Source organism: Haemaphysalis longicornis, unplaced genomic scaffold, assembly GCF_048455015.1.
Source record: "Haemaphysalis longicornis isolate Haplotype H1 unplaced genomic scaffold, Haemaphysalis longicornis Haplotype H1 scaffold_9, whole genome shotgun sequence".
Classification (NCBI taxonomy): Eukaryota; Metazoa; Arthropoda; class Arachnida; order Ixodida; family Ixodidae; genus Haemaphysalis; species Haemaphysalis longicornis.
Window position 1 is genome coordinate 86987455 of NW_027526460.1, and position 18161 is coordinate 87005615.

At 48.6% G+C, this 18161-nt stretch overlaps 1 protein-coding gene and 1 long non-coding RNA gene across 2 annotated transcripts in view; one reads left to right on the forward strand and one right to left on the reverse strand.

Annotated features, from left to right (window-relative positions):
- LOC144152231 (uncharacterized) overlaps window positions 1–18161 on the forward strand; it is a 388069-nt gene that overhangs the window by 115594 nt on the left and 254314 nt on the right. The window lies entirely within an intron of this gene.
- LOC144152389 (uncharacterized) lies at window positions 914–2804 on the reverse strand. The gene is made up of 2 exons (XM_077683656.1): window positions 2443–2804; window positions 914–1264 (listed from the first exon to the last, which is right to left on the reverse strand). The coding sequence occupies exons 1-2, from the start codon at window positions 2802–2804 to the stop codon at window positions 961–963; spliced, it is 666 nt and encodes a 221-aa protein (XP_077539782.1). The 3' UTR covers window positions 914–960.

Sequence of the window (18161 nt, forward strand, 5' to 3'; positions counted from 1 at the left end):
AGGGTCTCGACAACCAACAGCACGAAGAAGAACGGGCCCAATGCGTGCAATTCACATAGTTTATTCAGCACAGGTACTTCGCTATACAAAAAAAGGTTTCTTCGCCTTTAATTCAGAGCCAACTCGAGGTGGGAAGGAGGCGCAGCACGTCGGCAGCGCACCATGGCACATCGCCTAGGTGTCCCACAATTTCAGTTCACAGTAAGCCGGAGGCGGCAAGGAAAGCCGGCACGTTAATCGAACACTTGGGGAACACCGTGGTACATTGGCTGGGTCCCCGCACGCGGCCAACCCTGGCGGCATACTTGCGCTTCGCGCGGGTCAGGCTGGCCGCGTTAGCGGTGAGGACGATAAGTTGTTTGCCGGGGACGACTTTGGCATTGCGGCCAGCTGGGCCGCTCTCGCATACCAGGCGGAGCATGCAGTCGTCGCTCTCATCTAGGAACACGTACGCCATCTGCAACTCACGATGTTCCGCCTCCTCCTCCCTGCGTGCAAATGTGTGATGTGGTGCAAGCGACACCATTGGTAACAGCCATCAAAGTAGAGATGGCTATGAGCCATATTACTGTTAGTACAAACCAGCTATTTTAACGACCACACAGAAAAAAAAAAAAAAAACAAGTGAGCCGGTAAGAGATTCAAGGGCTTGGAAAGCAACGAACAGGCGTCCGCAGCGCCATGCCCCGAAAGTTACCCAAGAAACACGGCCGACGACGAAGGGAGAGGTCGCCTGCAGGGGCGAAAATAGTTTTAAGCCGTATTACTTCCTAGTTTCTCGTTTGGAGGAGCGTAACCAATAAACCTGGAACGACATTGATACAGCGGAAAGCTTTGCGCTAAAAAAAAGGAATAACAAAACGCCAACAATAATGCACAACTTTCGTAGTTTATTTACAGGGCAGTGCCCTTTAGTCATAGGAACCCGGCTATGTACAAGGAACGTGGGTGGAAGGCTATTCACATGAGCCCCGCCAGGGACAGGATGTGTGGAAGGTCGGCGGTGCACTTGGGGAAGAGCGTGGCGCAGCCCTGGACGCCCTGGGTGCGTCCCGCCTGGGCCGCCGCCAGGAACACCGAGCCCGGGCCGGTCTTGACACCGGTGTTGCCGTCGAAGAAGTGCATGGTGGCGTTGCCGAGCTTGCCGAAGCGCAGCGCGTCGGCGGCGCTCTCGCAGACCAAGCGGGAAACGCACCCGTTGTCGTCGACCTCCTTCAGCAAGAGGAACAGAACGTCCGTCTGGTGGTGCGGGGTTGTCTCGGGACTGCGCATGCGTGGGAGGAGAAAATGTCAGGTGAAAACCTGTGGGTACGGAATAACCGCAGGTGTAAGACAGCGGAGAGGTCCTAGACCGTTGCCGAACTTTTGCACCCGGAGAAGGGCAAAACAGAAAAAGGGAAGCTTACCCGCAAAGCTACGTGTGGCATGCCGGCTACGTAACCAGTTCTCGAGTTACGTTCTTTCCAACTAAGCAAGGCAGGCCAATTTAGTGTTACGTAACGTTACGTAACTTTTCACCATAAATTGCTTTCGCTAACCTGTCCTGACAGTTGCATGCCTCTTGCGAACCGCGCCGAGAAAGCAGAAACTAGGATTCCGCAATAGCCTCCAAGACTTCACGTGCTACCCTTCTTGAAAAAGCCACAAAAGATGGCCCAAGCGACTCGTCCAAGGAGTCAATTAAATTGTTTATTGTAATGTTCACCCTACGTTACAACACGGCCGGGCTAGAGGGGCGGCGCGTGCTGTATCAACGAGCGCCGGCCGCCGCTGAAGCCCGGCCGTGGTTATAATAGTTTTACCAGTTTTAACAGAGTATTACCATAGTTTAACAGAGTTTTAACATAGTTTTAACAGAGTATACGAGTTTTAGCAGTCCGGCCGATCCGTCGCATGCGTAGCTAGCGTGTTTACCGGGAACCGTCTGGGCACTTGGGCATTCGTCACGGTCGGGGGATTAGTTCCACGGGCCTGCCTTCGCCATGTGCGCGCCTCCTTGCCCTTCCGCGCGCGCAGGCGCAGACCGGTCGCGGTAAACCCGGTTGTAACGTCACGAACGCAACGGACTTACTGCTAAAACTCTCTACTGACACTACAGTCGACGCCCGCGATCTGGAATCACACAACGCTCACTGGCAGAAACGTTACGAAAGCTTAATTGCGGACGGCGGATAACCGGCATACACTGACGGGCAAATGAACGACTGCATCCTGCGTTTTCGAGCCCTGCACTGAAGCGCGCTGAAATAGCAAAACTGTCAGTGGCGTCTAACGACATGTACGCGTATACAGTCTCAAGGCAGCTCAAAGGTCAGCGTATTAGAACGAACTCGCCACAGAAATCCAATCGCGCCCCGCTGGACAAGCTACAACTCCAGCGCACGAAAAAGAAGGAAACGTTGAAAATTACATGTATATGCAGCATGCCATTGCTCCTTTTACCTGAGAATGGTCTGGAGTGCAGAGACGGGCATCCGAACCGTCGGTTCCACCGGTTCATCCGTGGTCGTGACTGTCGTGGGGGGCTCCAGAAGTCCGCTGCGGGCGGTCAGTGGGACGTACTTGTCGCGCAGATTAGGGGCCGCGATTCCCGTGCCAGCGCGGAAGTCGACGCCGAAGTTTCCCGTAATGCCCTTGCTGATGAAGGACAGGATAGCCGCGCCCATGGCGACCTTGAATCCGATGATGCCGCTGGTAGCGACGATTGGGCCGAAGGGAAGGGCCATCAAGAGGCTGCCGAAGAACAGAGACTGCGCCAGGTGCAGCGCCGCGGCGAAGAGCAGGATGGTGAAGATGACCTTCATGGTGACAGCTTGAAGACTGTGGGTTGGAGAGCAGCCTTCAAATGTGCGCGCTCCGAGGCTGGCGCCGACCTTTTATAGGGTCAAGTGTCGCGTGACTTTGGAGGCGTACCACGTGACCAGACGTACCATAGGCGTACCATGCATTTCACCTTTCCCTCCCTCTTCAACTCTAGCTTTGCTGCAGTCGCCTTCGCTGCTGTAGGATACGAAGGTGCCCGTGGAAAGGAGAAGCAAGAGGGAAGGGGAGAGACTTGACCCGCAGGCCAAGTGGGGTCTGCTGGCAGCTTTCAGCATGTCCAGGAATTTTAAGCTGTATCTGGGGAAGGATAGTCACGCCAGTTGTGGGACAAAGCCGGGGATCTCGGACCGGAAATGAGGGAGGCCTTATCTTCTGGTCGCGTAGGGTGACTCCTTTGTGACTGAGAGGAATTTCTTAGCTCTTTTTGCTTGGATGGGAACGACAGTGTTTATGCGTTTTTTACGGGCTAGATTTGTCGTCGGCAATGGGATGGCAGTGGGAGGGGGGTGGGGGGTTGAGGAGAACGTGCCAACTCGAGGCCTAGTCATGCCTTGTCGACCGTTGGTACTTTCTCGTTCAAAAGAAAAACGTCAAGAGCTGCGCGGGAAAAAATGGCGGCTGCATGTCCATCTCTCCCATCGCGCGCAGGTGACAGCAGCTTGCCGGTACGCGGAAGAAATTGGAAAATGATTTCAAATTTTTGAGTCACGTAGAAGAGATTTCAGTGCGATAAAAATGCCCGTTTTATCGAACGCTATTTCATCGAATACCGTATTATCGAACCACCTACGTCCGTTTCATCGAAAGTGTGGTTTTGCGGCTTTGATTGTAATTTTCGGGGTTTATTTTGTTTAACTGGCCATCGCGTTAACCTAACTTGCACTTAGCTTCATTCTGCATTGTACCTGCGGTGCATTGCATACAAAAACCTGCCTATACATGTTGACGTGTTTTTCCTGTGTTTTTGATCAACTTTGTTTTATTCGAATTTTTTTATTTTTTTTTTGTGTCTTCATTGATTGCACTCAAGCATGTATGCTCCCCTTGTTTATATTACAGAATTCGCCGCTATAGTAGCAACTATAATAGCAACCCCGTGCGCAATATTCCTTACGTGTGTATCGGTGTATTTATGTTGGTGTTGCCAAATGTATCCCGGCGCCTTGGTTCATCATTACGTGATCCAAAGTCTTGTCCCGTGGTCTTGCCCTTCCCCAAATTTTCACGTGGTTCGCACACAACTCCTACTCGGACCATGTGGTCACATTGTTTCTATTTGGAGAAATATCGTGCCAAGAACATGGGAATGATTAATGCTATATGAATGGAAAAGGGGGGAGGAGTGGGGAGTCCCGAAAGTTGAATTAAGTGAGGCTCCAGCAGAGGTGGTGGAGTCGAAGAGAACTCGTCACAAGTGAACCCGTCACGGCCAACTCGTAATGGGCGAACTCGTCAAGTAGGACAGGTCGTCATAGCATCTGTTGATCATGCTTAAATAAAAAAAAAAATACAGGATTTCGCATAACTTTCTACTTAAGCGTCGGCACTCTTACGTCCCTCCTTCGATTCACGGACCTCAGGTTTCCTTGGTGGCCTTGGAGGAACACGCCAGACCAGATAGCGCACTTTGCTGTTTTTTGTGTGCTTTGTTCACCTAATCGGACGGGCCATATTAGATTTTGTTTGCTCGTTATCCGTTGTTTTCAATTTTGCTTTTTTTTTATTTCCAGGCAAAAGGGGTCCGGACGGCGCTCTATTGAGTAGACCTTCATGATGGGGTGCGGACAGTTTATCGAACGCCGTTTTATCGAAGGTCTTTTTTCCGGCCTTTTCGTGTAACAAAATTTGCAGTATGTTTCTTAGTTGCCTCCTCGCTATGTAATTTGCAAATCTTGTCTCCACAGCGAGGCTATTTAGCAGAATTTGTAGTCTTTGTAGTAGTTGTCTTTTATTTCCTACCTGCTTTTTGTTTTGGTTATGCGTGAAATTTGTCTGCGCAATTTTTTCGATCGGTTCATTGCACAGGGGGTACCTTCATGAAATCTCCTTGTGTCTCTAGTCCCTCCTCTGATCCGAAGCATATCACAGCATTGTGGCGTATAGACTAGAATGCCGCGATATGCCTTGTACTTTTTTGTATACAGCGCTTTTGTATCAGCACACAATCTAATTACATCGCGGCGTATGTTTTACATAAGTAAGACACTTCTTGGCGCTTGTGTGTACAATGTCAAAAACCTAACTGGAACGCTAGAAAAAGTCTCTCCCAATTTCTGCCTTCCTAATTCTTAATGTGCACTGAGTTCAGTTGCTAAGAGGTTACCAAGCCTCGACCTGCTGTGCTCGATGCCTTGCTTAGAACTAACAAGAAAAAAGTTTGTTACAGAATTAGTCACCATGCTGCAGGTTGGTTCGTTTTCATCTCTCCCCGCCTCGTTGCACCCCAGCATGCCTGGGGTTTTTTAGCCCGTACTCTTTTACCTTTTTATCATGAGGCATAAAAAACATTAAAGGGGCACTGACACAAAATTTTGAAGGCGATATAACGTCGGAGATAGATTGGTGGGAACACATATACATCATCTGCAAAATATCAGCGGCGAATACAGCCTAGAACATATTTAAAATCAATTTTGAAGTGTGCGAAACGCAACCGAGCAGCCAGCAGAGGACCACGCGCAATTGTAAATAAACAACATCCAAACACGTCACGAGTTTGTGTTTGCCGCTTCCGCACTACCGGCGTTTTACGCGGGCTCGCCCGGCTCGCCGCTCCAATCGGAGGGCCGGAGGGCGGGGCTTCTGCTCTCGAGAACGAACGACCCGATCGTTGGCGGCGGAGGCGCCGTGATTTCGTCAGCTAATCGGGCAGCTGGCCGCGACCAAAGTTCTACAGCGATTGCAGGCACTCTGTTTCTATTACTGTTTATTACCATTGGATGCGAAAACGCGCCGGAGGCACGAAAAGCCCACTGAGCTAGCCGCACGGTCGCTGTGCAGGCGGCGGCCACGGCCGCGAAGTGGCCCAGGCCGGCGCAGGTAGCTCGAGTGATAGCTTGTTACCGCTGCACGAAATTGTCCCCAAGTCCCGACCATAGTGGCTTAAATGAGAAAGGAGTTAATGATGCGATGGCGGGTTGCATTAAAAATTGTCATCTGCACCGCTTACGAGAGCGGCACTCGAATATCCGCCGCAGTGCTGAGCCGAACACATCTGTAGGCGGACCTGTAGGCAGACCGGCCGGCTGCTCCCAGCGCGCGTCTTGCCACCCACCGCCTCGAGCGTCGCGCGTCGTTCTTTAGCAGCGGTAGCATTTGCACTCGCAGCGCCTGCGTCACATCCACGGTCGCTTTTTAATTAAGCGCCTCACGAGATCAGTACGTGGGGGCATTCGCAGAAACTGCCGTCGATGCGGATTCGACAGTGCTACGGCGGCTCTGCTCTGTGATATCCCTCCGACGGTCACGTGGTCAGCTTTGTTCACACAAAATCCACAAAATCCATCGTTTCGCGGCGCTCGCTGAAACCGAAACTGCGACTGGCCGCATTTAAAATCCCTCTAATTAAACAACCGTCGCACGCTGAAGCAAATGAGGTTTCTACAGGTTATAAGTAGGTCACTAGCTACTTATCGCAACGAAAAAAACAAGATGCTAAATTTTTGTGTCAGTGCCCCTTTAAGAGCAAAATAGTAAACCCCAAAAAGAGAGAAATCGTGAAGGTCTACTCAATACAGCGCCGAAACCCTATTTCCGGGAAATAAAAAATGTCAAATTGAAAAAAAAAAAAAAAACGGATAACGAGCAAACAAAATCCAATATGGCCCGTGCGATCAGGTGAACAAAGCACACAAAAAACCAACAAAGTGCGCTGTCTGGTCTGGCGTGTTCCTCCAAGGCCACCAAGGAAACCTGAGGTCCGTGAATCGAAGGAGGGACGTAAGAGTGCCGACGCATAAGTGGAAAATTATACGAAATCCTGTATTTTTTTATTTCAGCATGATCGACAGATGCTATGACGACCTGTCCTGCTTGACGAGTTCGCCTATTACGAGTTGGCCGAGACGGGTTCACTTGTGACGAGTTCTCTTCGACTCCACCACCTCTATTGGGGCCTCACTTAATTCCACTTTCGGAAATCCCCACTCCTCCCCCCCTGTTCCCTTCATATAGCACTAATCTTTCCCAAGTTCTTGGCACGATATTTCTCCAAATAGAAACAATGTGACCACATGGTCCGAGTAGGGGTTGTGTGCAAACTACGTGAAAAATTGGAGAAGGACAAGACCACGGGACAAGACTTTGGATCACGTAATGATGGGAACGAGCCCACTCGTCACAAGCCCACTGGTCACCGGAAAACTCGTCGTAGGCCAACTCGTCACACCGGCCTTTTCGTACAGTGCCATCTCGAGATAGGAACTCTCGTAGGAGGTGCCTTCTCGTCGCATGGATTTCGTTACACTGCGGCCGTGTGAACAAAAGCCTAGAAGCCCTGACCGGAAATTGGCGTTTAAAGCCGGTCTGAGGCTGGTTTCTACAATGGTAAATTCGTTACGGTTGTTTAGGAGGGCGTGCGGAGGTCTGTGTGACCAGCAGGTGTGCATAAAGAGCTGTTTTTTTTTCTTTTGCTGGAGAGGGGGGAGGAGAGAGGTCAGCGCGATTTTCACTTCTTCAAGTACTGATCGTCAGCGGTGTTGGGGTGGTGTACGTCCGTATTTTCGCGCGTATAACCTGCCCTTGCATACAACACGAACCCCCACTTTCAGTCTGCAAATAAAAAAAATGAAAATTGGCGAAGCTTGCACTAACTCGCGCAAGGCTTGAACCATAGCTAAGCTGGAAGATTTCTTTCTGTGTAAACACTGAAGGACACACTACCAGGCATTGCATTAGGTTTGAAATTGTTTATTTGTTGATTTGATTGATTGTGGGGGGGGGGGGGGGGGGGGTTAACGCGCCGACGCTACACAAGTGACAAGGGCGCCGTAGTGGAGGGCTCCGAAATCATTTTGACCACCTGGGGATGTTTAATATTCGTGCGTCAAAATCGCGAACACACGGACGTTTTCGCTTTTCCGCTACATCAGAAAAGCGTCCGCCGCGGGGGAACAGAACGCGCTTCCTTGGGCTCAACAGCACAGCGTTATATCCAGCTGAGCCACCGCGGCGGGCAGTTGTTTTTTAAATAATAATAATCTTCATTTCACTGCACTGAATACATATTCGGGCCAGCCCAAGCCAAAAAATCTTGTGGCCCCCCCCCCCCCCCCCCCCCCCCCCCGTCTAGCTCGCAAATACCAAGATGTCGACGATCGCATCGCAAGAATCCTGCGTGATCACGACGGCTGAGCCACAGTCAATACGCTTCGGAATATTGCCCGCAACATCTGCTTCCGGTACTATTGAAGTGAACAACGTCGCAACCCAGCGTTGAAGACGCCTACACAACGAGGCAGCGAGACAACAGTGGAATAGTACAAATAGTACAACAGCACAAAGCGAGTGCAATAAACATTTTTTTAATTTCATGTACAACCTGTTCACTGCGTCATTTATAACAATTTGTTTACTTTTTTTGCGTGCCATGTAATACACATTTGCATGCTATTATCATTTTAATATACCTCGGTATGGCGGCATATTTACCTAACTTCCTGCGTTAAAAACCTTGAAAGAACAATCGCTCGCCTACATCATTTTGAAATGGGCGACGTATATATAGCAGGCGGAAACATCGCTTTAGAAAACAAGCTCGGAATGCGAATTTTCCGTGTGACGAATATTCCGGTGATACGAGAATTCCCTCCGACGAAATGCCCTGTGACGAGTTGGCATTCCTGACCAGTTTACCTGTGACGAGTTGGCCTATGACGAGTGGACTTGTGACGAGTGGGCCTAGACCCACGAACCATGGCGCCTGGGATACATTTGGCAACACCAACATAAATACACCGATACACATGCAAGGAATATTGCGCACGGGGTTGCTATTATACTTGCTACTATAAGGGCGAATTCTGTAATATAAACAAGGGGGACATACATGCTTGTGTGCAATCAATGAAGACACAAAATTTAAAAAAAAAAGATCGAATAAAACAAAGGTGATCAAAAACACACGAAGTACACATCAACATATATAGGCAGGTTTTTGTATGCAATGCGCCGCAGATACAATGTAGAATGAAGGTAACTGCAGGTTAGCTTCGTCGGCTTCATCAAATAAACCCCGAAAATTACAATCAAGGCCGCAAAACCACACTTTCGGTATTACGGACGCAGGTGGTTCGATAAAACGGAATTCGATAAAACGGCGTTCGACAAAACGGGCATTTTTTCGATCAAACGGCATTCGATAAACTGTCTGGGAACTTTCTATCGAGCGTCGTTTTATGGAACGCCATTTTATCGAATGCCGTTTTATAGGACGCCGTTTTATCGAACACCGTTTTATCGAAAGTTTTTCCCAGCCTTCTTGTTGTATTGTTTACTATTTTTAATAATGCCTACATGGCTCATTACCTTCAACCAGGTTCGCGGCATTTGTCCTACCGCCAGGTAGCATTATTGAACACAATTAATAGTACTTGTATAGCAGTTGTTTGATTTCTGGTGGGCTTTTCATGTTTTTGCAGAGCGCAAACTTTGCCTCCACAACTTTCCAATTTCTGCATTCCTAATTTTTTATGTACACGGAGTTGCTGTGGGTCACTGAACCCCTGCACATTTCTGCACATCCTGTCTGTTCGTGTTTCCCGCCCACACCCTTTCCTCTTTTAGGTTTTTTTTTTTTTGCACGTGCCACCTGCTTTTCTTTTTTTGAGATATCTCTATTCATGGTGCCCTCTCCGCCGTACGCCTGAGTGAGAACTGCGTTCCCAGAAACAGGTTCAAAGGCTAAATACAAGGTTGAAGATAATCTCTCCCTGCTTTCGGGATCTTGTTTCCTACAACTTTGTTCTGGTTCCACTTATCCTACCATTTCGAGAAGTCCTTCCAAATTGGTTCCAGATGTACAGCACCAAATCGCCGCATGAACAGAGTTCCCCCCTCCGATTCCCCGAACATTCACCTAGCACTAATCTATTCATAGTTCTTCATAGCTATCAATGAACATGCAAAACAATAATAAAAAAAGTAATAGAATAAACGTGCCCGAAAACAACGACAGGGATGGAAAGACGCGTCAATGTGGCGGCACGTTGCGGCACATAATGCAGGGTCGTGACAGTGTCGAATGAAACTAGCTGCAGATTAGGTTAGTGCCAAGGAAGTTAAACGAAATAAACACTGAAAATTACAGTGAGAGCACAAAAACCACACCTGCGATAAAACGGACGGCGGTGATCCATTAAAGGGCTTTCGATAAAACGGGAGTTTCTTAGATAAAACTGCGTTCGATAAAACAGCGTTTGATAGACTGTCTGGGAACCTCCGGGACGATCTGTTCCTACACTTCGGCGCTGGTTAAAGAACCCAAGGTGGTCAAAATTAATCCGGGGACCTCCACTACGGCGTCTTTGTACTGTCGGCGCGTTAAACCCCACAATCAATCAAAGCGCCTTTAGTAGACAATGATTAGAAAAGTTGTTTCTCTTTGAGGATCGGATCTCCGAATGTAAAACGCAGCGACCAAGGAGCCTGATATTTGAATGACTCGAACGGAAATGCTTCAGTCGAGGTCAATTGCTCATCCCGGCTTGCACGAGGCTGAATGTGGGCGAGCTGCCGTGCAAGTACGGGCGCATTGTCACAGCATTCGTTAGAATGAGAAACAAATGAAAGGAAAGCTTTCTGAGCACAAAAGCGCTCGGGGATCGGACTTTGACCCCAGAACAGTCATGGACGACGGGCTTCGCGATAAGGCCGAGAGAGGTGGCCACACAGCCAGCGGTCCTGCATGGCTGCCTCGAAGGGGTTGACTGTTCCCCCTGCAAGGTGTGCCAAAAAACGCAGAAACCGATCCTGATAAAGAAAATGAATTTCTTTCCAGTGGCAGTAAGGCACGCCCCGAGAGAAGTCAGGCTTTCCGAGAACTCGTGCACAAAATGCCCTGCAGTCCCTCCCGCACCCACCCGCCACCCTAGCCTTCACCTTGAATGACACGGTAGCATGTGCACGTTCCGATGGCTTATCTGCAGTGGTCGAGTTGCCCTTTCTTCTTTTTTTTTTTTCATTTTCGTTACTTCCTCACTGGCAGCCACGTGCCCGCACCGTGGTCAGCCTCAAACGTCTTTGCCCTTTCCTTAGAAAGTTTTTTTATGCGCACGTACGAACCCACCATGATCTGTCGAAAGAAAAAATAAAAACGTGCAGTGCTAGACAGCATAGCCGCTCCCCAAAGCCGAAACAGGCCCACTCGTCCTATAAGCCAACTCGTACTAGGTGAACTGGTCAAAGCTGGCATCTGGTTCTATCTGGTTATAGGTGAACGCGTACTAGGGAAACTGGTAGCACCGACCTTCTCGTTCTTGGAAATTTCGTCTCGCAGTTTCATTTTTGGCGAATGTCGAGGAGAAAGGGGTGTGTCTGAGTCAGTGGCTGCAACTCTGATAATTGGTCCCAGCTTGACCTATGCATAGTTCATGGACTGGCCTCTCTGTTCGTTTGTTTGCAGGTGCTGGTTGAAACTGGTTTTTTGGTGTTAAGACAAGTTTTGCTTTTCCTTTGATTTTTCTTCTCCTTGCAATTTTTGTATTTTTTGTTGAACCACTAGTTGGTGGAGTTTCGGAGGTCGGCGCCCGACCAAAACATGGTGGAATCTGTGGGATCGGTGTACATATATATCATTCTAACAAAGAAAGCTACCCTGTTGAGCTCTCTTGGCAAAACCTGACACTCACGTTTGGTGAGAAGACATTGAAAACAAACATCAAAATATTTAAAACCGAAAATACAGAACCAAATCGCAAAGGACTGCGCAATACAGAAAAGACCAAACGAAATCTTATATACAAATTAGTTTCTACCGCATTAAAAGCGCGCAGTTTGCAGAGTCATAACTAAAAGGGTGAAGATAGTAGCCCGCGAAAAAATAATATCATTTATTTCTATCCATGCGCTCTGAAAGCCCTACTTCATTGTGCACAACCAAATTCGATTAAATATCCTCGATGAAACGTCCTTCTACCAAACGGCGTTCGATGAAACGGGGTTTGATGAAACGGCTTCTATGAAGTGGCGTTCCATGTAACGGCGTTCGATGAACTGTCTGCAATCCCTCCTAGACCCCCCCCCAAGCAGAAAGCTGACGGGTGCACATTTGTTTATGTTGCATGAGGCGCCGGCCAACAATGGCGCACCGGCAGCCCGCGCATGCGCAGATCGCTACTGAAAAAGCTCCATTGTTTTCTTCCTTTTGCTTGGAAAAATCGGCGGAAGTCCCCAGGTGGCGTGAGATTAGGTTGTTACGGCGGTTTGTTTTTAACAACTCTTGGCTGATATATATCAAAATGTTATTAGTAACAGCAGCACGTTTCCGGCTTTCCCACCCACAAATTTTTGGCAGTCTTCTCACCTGGAGATCTCTTCAATTACGAGAGGAAATAGGGGTGCTATTATTATTTCGGAAAGTTCATAATTATTCCGCATGCAGGTTCCAATGAACTCACTAGAACCCAAGAAAATTACAGAGATAAGCATACGCTTCTAGAAAGAGAAGCCAAAAATAAAATACGTTCGAAATTTTTTTCGGCAGAAGAAAGAAAAGCAAGTAATGAGAAGAAAACACGCCACTAATTTATTTATGCTGTGTGGCGAACTAAGGATGCTAAGAAATGGGCGTTGAATGTTCAATTAATAATAGAAAAAATAGACAGGAGATAAACGCTTTTATATACCGACGTTTCATCGCAGCCGTTTAATCCAAAGCGCTTCACGAAGGCTTTTATTTAACAACCCGCTGTATTGCGCTGCTGAGCACCGGGACGCGGGTTCGATTCCCGGCCGTGGCGGCCGCTTTTGCGATGGAGGCGAAAAGCAAAAACGCCCGTGTGTACGACATTTCGGCGCACGTTAAAGATCCCCAGGTGGCCAAAATTAATACGGAGCCCTCCACTACGGCGCGCCTCATCGCCTGCGTTTTGTCCGCGCGTTAAACCTTCTAAAATCACTCAAAAACAACCCGATGTAGCAGTTCATTAAAAAAAAAAGAGTACATCAGCGCTATTTACGTTTCTGGGATGAGCCAAATTGGTGCCCACATAGTTTAATCTTCTGTTCATTGCGCCCATGCGACTGTTATAACCCCCTCCCCACCGCCCTCCAAAACAGCTTTAACGAGTTTCACCATCATCCTACGTACGCCCACTGCAGGGCAAAGGCCTCTCCAATTACTCTCTCAGTATCCCGGCCCTGTGCTAACAGCGACCAAGTTATCCCCGCAAACTTCTTGATCTCATCTGCCCATCTTAATTGAACTAACTTGATCTAATCTTCCCATCTAACCATCTAACATCTGCCCATCTAACGAGTTTACCATTGTCGAAACTAGCTTCAGACCCGGTTTATGCGCCAATTTCCGGTCGGCACTTGAAGGCTCTTGTTCACGCCGTCCCGGTGTAACGAAATCCATGGTACGAAAAGGCACCCTGCCCGATAATTCTTATCTCGAGATTGCACTGTACCAACAGGCCGGTGTGGCCAGCTGGCCTACAACGAGGTCTCCGGTGACGAGAGGGTTCGTTCCCCAAAATTACATACCCAATCTTTCTCTGACTTCACGTATGCATATCACGCGGTTTCAGAACGTATGCTTTCCCCTCCCTTTTTTTTCTTCTTGACTCAGAGGTCATATTTTTTTTCTGGTGAGTCTCAACTAGACCTTCTGAGAAGTGTTCAATGGCGAGATATCACGGGCAAGATGGCATTCGCTGCCATCAGTTCCCACTGTTCTTGTTTCCCGGACTCTGTCTTTTCGTCTTAGAGGTTTGCCAGCTTTTTCCTATACTCGGTTACAACTTAAGAACGGCACCACCTCATGTAGTGTATCACTCCGCCAAAGCGCCGGACCGTGACGTCAGTGCGCGCGCGTTTTGAAAGGGGTTTGCTATGAATGCGTGAGTATCGTCTGCCTTGTCTCACGCAGTTTGTTTGTCGTCACTGGAGTCGTTTATAAGCATATTAAGTCCAAAAAATCACGGGAACGGCTCACGCCATGTTCAAAATATTCCCAGTAACGCCCTACTTGCACCGCGCGGAGAAACACCCGGCTACGGTGATAAGACACAGCGGCAACTTCTGGTGCCGTTCTTAAGTTGTCACCGAGTATACCCCTTGGAGCAAACGAATTTTTCCTTATGTGCCGCTCAATAGCCGCGACTGCCTAACCCCTCCCCCTCCCCCAAAAGGTTAGCTTTGGCCAGTCGGTAGTGGCGTGGGGTAAACCGATGCAGATGAGAGGTTTGCTACAGAAAAGACACGCAGAGGTTTGCGACCACACTATTTTTAGTCGGGAACACCACCCCTCTTCCTTTTCTTAATTTGTAGAATATTTTAAAAAAGTCTTGACACGCGTTTTCTCAGTACGGGATAACTTAGTACGTGTTAATCTCGCACGTATAACGCTAATACGAATGATTGGGGAGTACAGGACTTCGGATGAAGTGGTGGTGAGTTGTGGTCTGCGCAAGACAAAATTAGGGTCTAGACAAAACTACACACCGTAGAGTCAAGGTTTCCGCGAATGTACATAAATGGAGATTGCTTAATTTGCCCTTCTTTATACGAATAAATCTTAATCTAGGCAAGTCGGTGCGTTCTCACAGATAACCACCACCTAAATATGAAAAAAAATAATGTGGGCTTTAGAGAGAGAGAGAGACAGGGGAAGAGAAAATCCCGGGCCATCTCCACTAACGTGAAACCTGGGGAGGGGAGAAGCATGCAGTGTATGATTTCTTGGCGTTTTTGCCAACGGACATGAAACAGTTGGAAGGTAGAGGTACACAACATTGCTGTAAAAGTCTCTTGTCTTTGAAGCACGAAGAGCTCTAGCGCGAGGCGTAAACGAGTGTCCCGTTGTTTTTTAAAGACAATAATCTTTCTTGGGCTACTTAAACGCAAAAATTTTGGTCTGTCTTGTCTGTCCGTCCGTCCGTCCGTCCGTCTGTGACACGAAATCTGCGCAATAGTCTTACGGAGTTAGCGTTCATACTTGTCAACATTGTTGAGCGAGAAGAAGACTATACGCAAATATAAGGCAGAAAATCAATGCATAAGCGATATTTGCAGTGTTCCTTTATTTAAAAAAAGTATGGATGCTTGGTTGTTGTTATAGCAAATGAAATACTACATCAACGGCAGAACACCATCTCCTGCTGTTGCCAGCACTACCTCCTGGCGGCATTTAAGCAATCAAACGGCAATAGCGACGAAAGATTCCACTAGATTGGATCTACGTTCCGCTTGAAACGCTCTTGGAGCAGGGCATCTTGGTTCTATAGATGTAGTAGGGTGCCTCAATTCACGCGCGCATCCGCCGTACAGCAGCGCTGGCATCTATAAACCCGTCTTGGAGCAGTAGAACGCGGTAAATTCAAATTTGAGTTGAGCGAGCCTTTAGCGTGTTAGCTTGTGAGGAACGAGACGGGAGAGGAACAGCACGAGAGGTGAGCGGGAGAGAAAAAGGAGGCCTTTGGTGAGCAGGGGCGCCAGTCGACTATCGTCTTTTGGCGACATTTGCAACGAAGGGAGCAGATACGCGGCCATTTTTCAGTTCACGTTACGAAGCGCTCCAGTGCGAGGCGTAAATGAGTGTCCCGGTGTTTTTTTAGCACGCGTTACGTTCTAGCGCGAGGCGTAAACGAGTTTCCCATTGTTTTAGTGCCGTGACTGCATGAGACGACGATTATGACGACGACGACAGGAGACGCCAACCGCCCCAGCCCCTAAGGAGCTTCGCCCCTAAAACGAAAGGCAAGGAGAACAAAAATGGCAAAATCGTACGCGACAGCACTAAGACACAGCCAAGCCGTTTAATGAAAAAGAAGGTTGAACGTGCAACACCGAATTAAAGCCGGTATGCAGAAGTCACGTCATTAGCTAAGGCGCTGAAAAAAAAGTGGGGTCAGGGGGTACTTTACTACACTCTACGTGTGCGTGGCTGTAGAGTAGACTTCCCGGATAATGAACTTCTTGTTTAAGTAAAAATAAAAAGGAATTCACGGGAATACAGGGAACGAGTAAAAATTGCCGCACGAAATAAAACAATCCGTAAAGCATGGTTTGATAAAAACGGCTCCAATGAATTGTCACTTGACATAACGAAGTTCGATAAATGATTATTCGATTATAGGTCCGCTCTCAGCTTCCCGATGCACGCCTTAAACCCTAATGAAAAATTTAGAAAAAAAAAAAAAACTCGACTTCTGCCACGGAATACGCATAAAAGTTCGCGAAAAACCGGCTCTAAAGGTTTGCATATCCATTCACGGCGTCCAGACAGACGGACAGCCGCATCGAGCGCACCTTGCGACCGAGCCAAATAATTTACCGCGCCACCCCCAGCGACAACTTCCGCGGTATTGAAGGAAAACCAAAGAGAAACGGAAACACCAACAATTCAAACACAATACGTCGTTGGGCTTCAATAACGAACGCAAGGCGGAACACGCCTTTTCTCCCTGACACTAATATAATACCATAAGACCGAGAAAGAGGAAAACAATAATAAAGTTGGCAGGCAACGATGCGGAATGACGGGAGCGCTGGATTGCGCTTCGAGCGTCCGGTCCGTGCGGCGTAAGGAGGAGAGAGGGGGGGCGGGAATTCATTTTGTTCCCTCTTCGGCGGCGGCGGGGGGGAAGACGTAATCGTATTTGGAAGCCGAGCCCGCGGACGCCTTTTCGGGTGACTCCTGTGGTTTTGGGCTGCTCCGCGGAGCAGCCTAGCAACGACCGCACAGTACCCCTGCGAGTCCGGCACGGAACAAGCAAGAACAGGCGGAAGACGCAGAGGAACGGTTACCGCCGCAGGCAACTCGCTGAATGGCGCCAGTCCCTGCTCCGTCTTCTTCTCTTCTTTTTTGCTTTTTTTCACACTGCTCCAGTTTCTTTCTTGATCATTTTATGCGTGATCGCGATTGGAAAGCGGATGCAGCGCAAAGCCGGCCGGGAGGAAGAACGGGGAGCACGGCGTCCCCCGCGCCGATGGTCGAACGCGTGGGGGGCAGTTGGGCTTCGCGGCAGAACACCTTGGCAGTGCGGGGAAGCAGCGACGCGTGGTTCTCCCGACTGAATGCCGTTTGCAGGCATCGATTTTAGATTATCAGGGGCAACGTGGCCGCGCCTGGGCGCGCGCCCTGCCTGCGAGTCGTCTTCGTCGAGCGAATTTGTGGCCGCGCGCGAGTATGCGATGTTGCAGAACGCCCCGGGATCTGCCATAACTTCAAATCCTCCTTCCCCTCCTCCCCCTTCCCATCGCCTTCTTGAACCCCGGTCTCTCCGCTTCTCGGCGAGGTCTTTGTCTACCGGGAGCGCGAGTCGAGTGATCCAGATGGCGCAATGGAATTTTACGCCTTTGTGTCGCATAAGCCGTTGCGGAGCACGCGACAAAGCGAGAGCTCGAATTGGAGAATTGGCGATACATTTGTGGCCGACTTTTTGATTCGGCTTGAAACATTAAGGCCGCATTTCGCGGTCTGTAGTATGGACGAAAAAGTGGGACGATGGACCAGCGGAATAGATATATGGAAGGCACTGAGCCAACTGAATGGGTCAGTAGGCGCATGGTAACATGGCATGTTGAAAATTAGTTCATGTCTCACTATTCCGTACTGCTCAGCGAAAATCTGGGACTGGGCGTCAATTACAAAATTTAAACCGATTAATCGGCTTGCTCTAATCTGTTAGTTTATCGACTAATCGGCTTCGTACGCTTAGGAAGAAAACTAACAAATAATAATACTTCAACAATATTTATAATTATATAACAAATAACGTTAATGTGCTCGTCGAATTGTTAATAAACATTCCAGACGAGGTAAGCAAGTCATCGTCATAGTGCTGGTGCGGATGAGACGCTTATTACCGCGTTTGTCACTTTTAGGACTCTGCGCACACTTAGCTAGAATCAGGAACACCACAACTCGCAGTAATTGCAGGGGGTGCCGATTAGGGCTGGTTTACATACGACAGAATTATTTTATACAACGGCCAAACGGTGAGAGTTCCCGCTCGCCATTGTCTGCAACGTTTATATTCGTATTAAGAGTAGCCATTTTCCCGTCTGTCTTGGCTATTAAGCTTTTGATTTTAATCCCTATCATCTCTAAGAGTACTTTCATGGTTCCCTGTAACGTCTTGAGGCAGGTGCTTCCAATACGAATACGACCCTCG

Bases quoted from the DNA above. Each gene is read 5' to 3' on its own strand.
- LOC144152389 (XM_077683656.1), bottom strand. From the start codon at position 2,804: ATGAAGGTCATCTTCACCATCCTGCTCTTCGCCGCGGCGCTGCACCTG. The intron at 1,265-2,442 runs GTAAAAGGAGCA...ACGCATGCGCAG, and splicing joins GCACTCCAGACCATTCTCAG to TCCCGAGACAACCCCGCACC.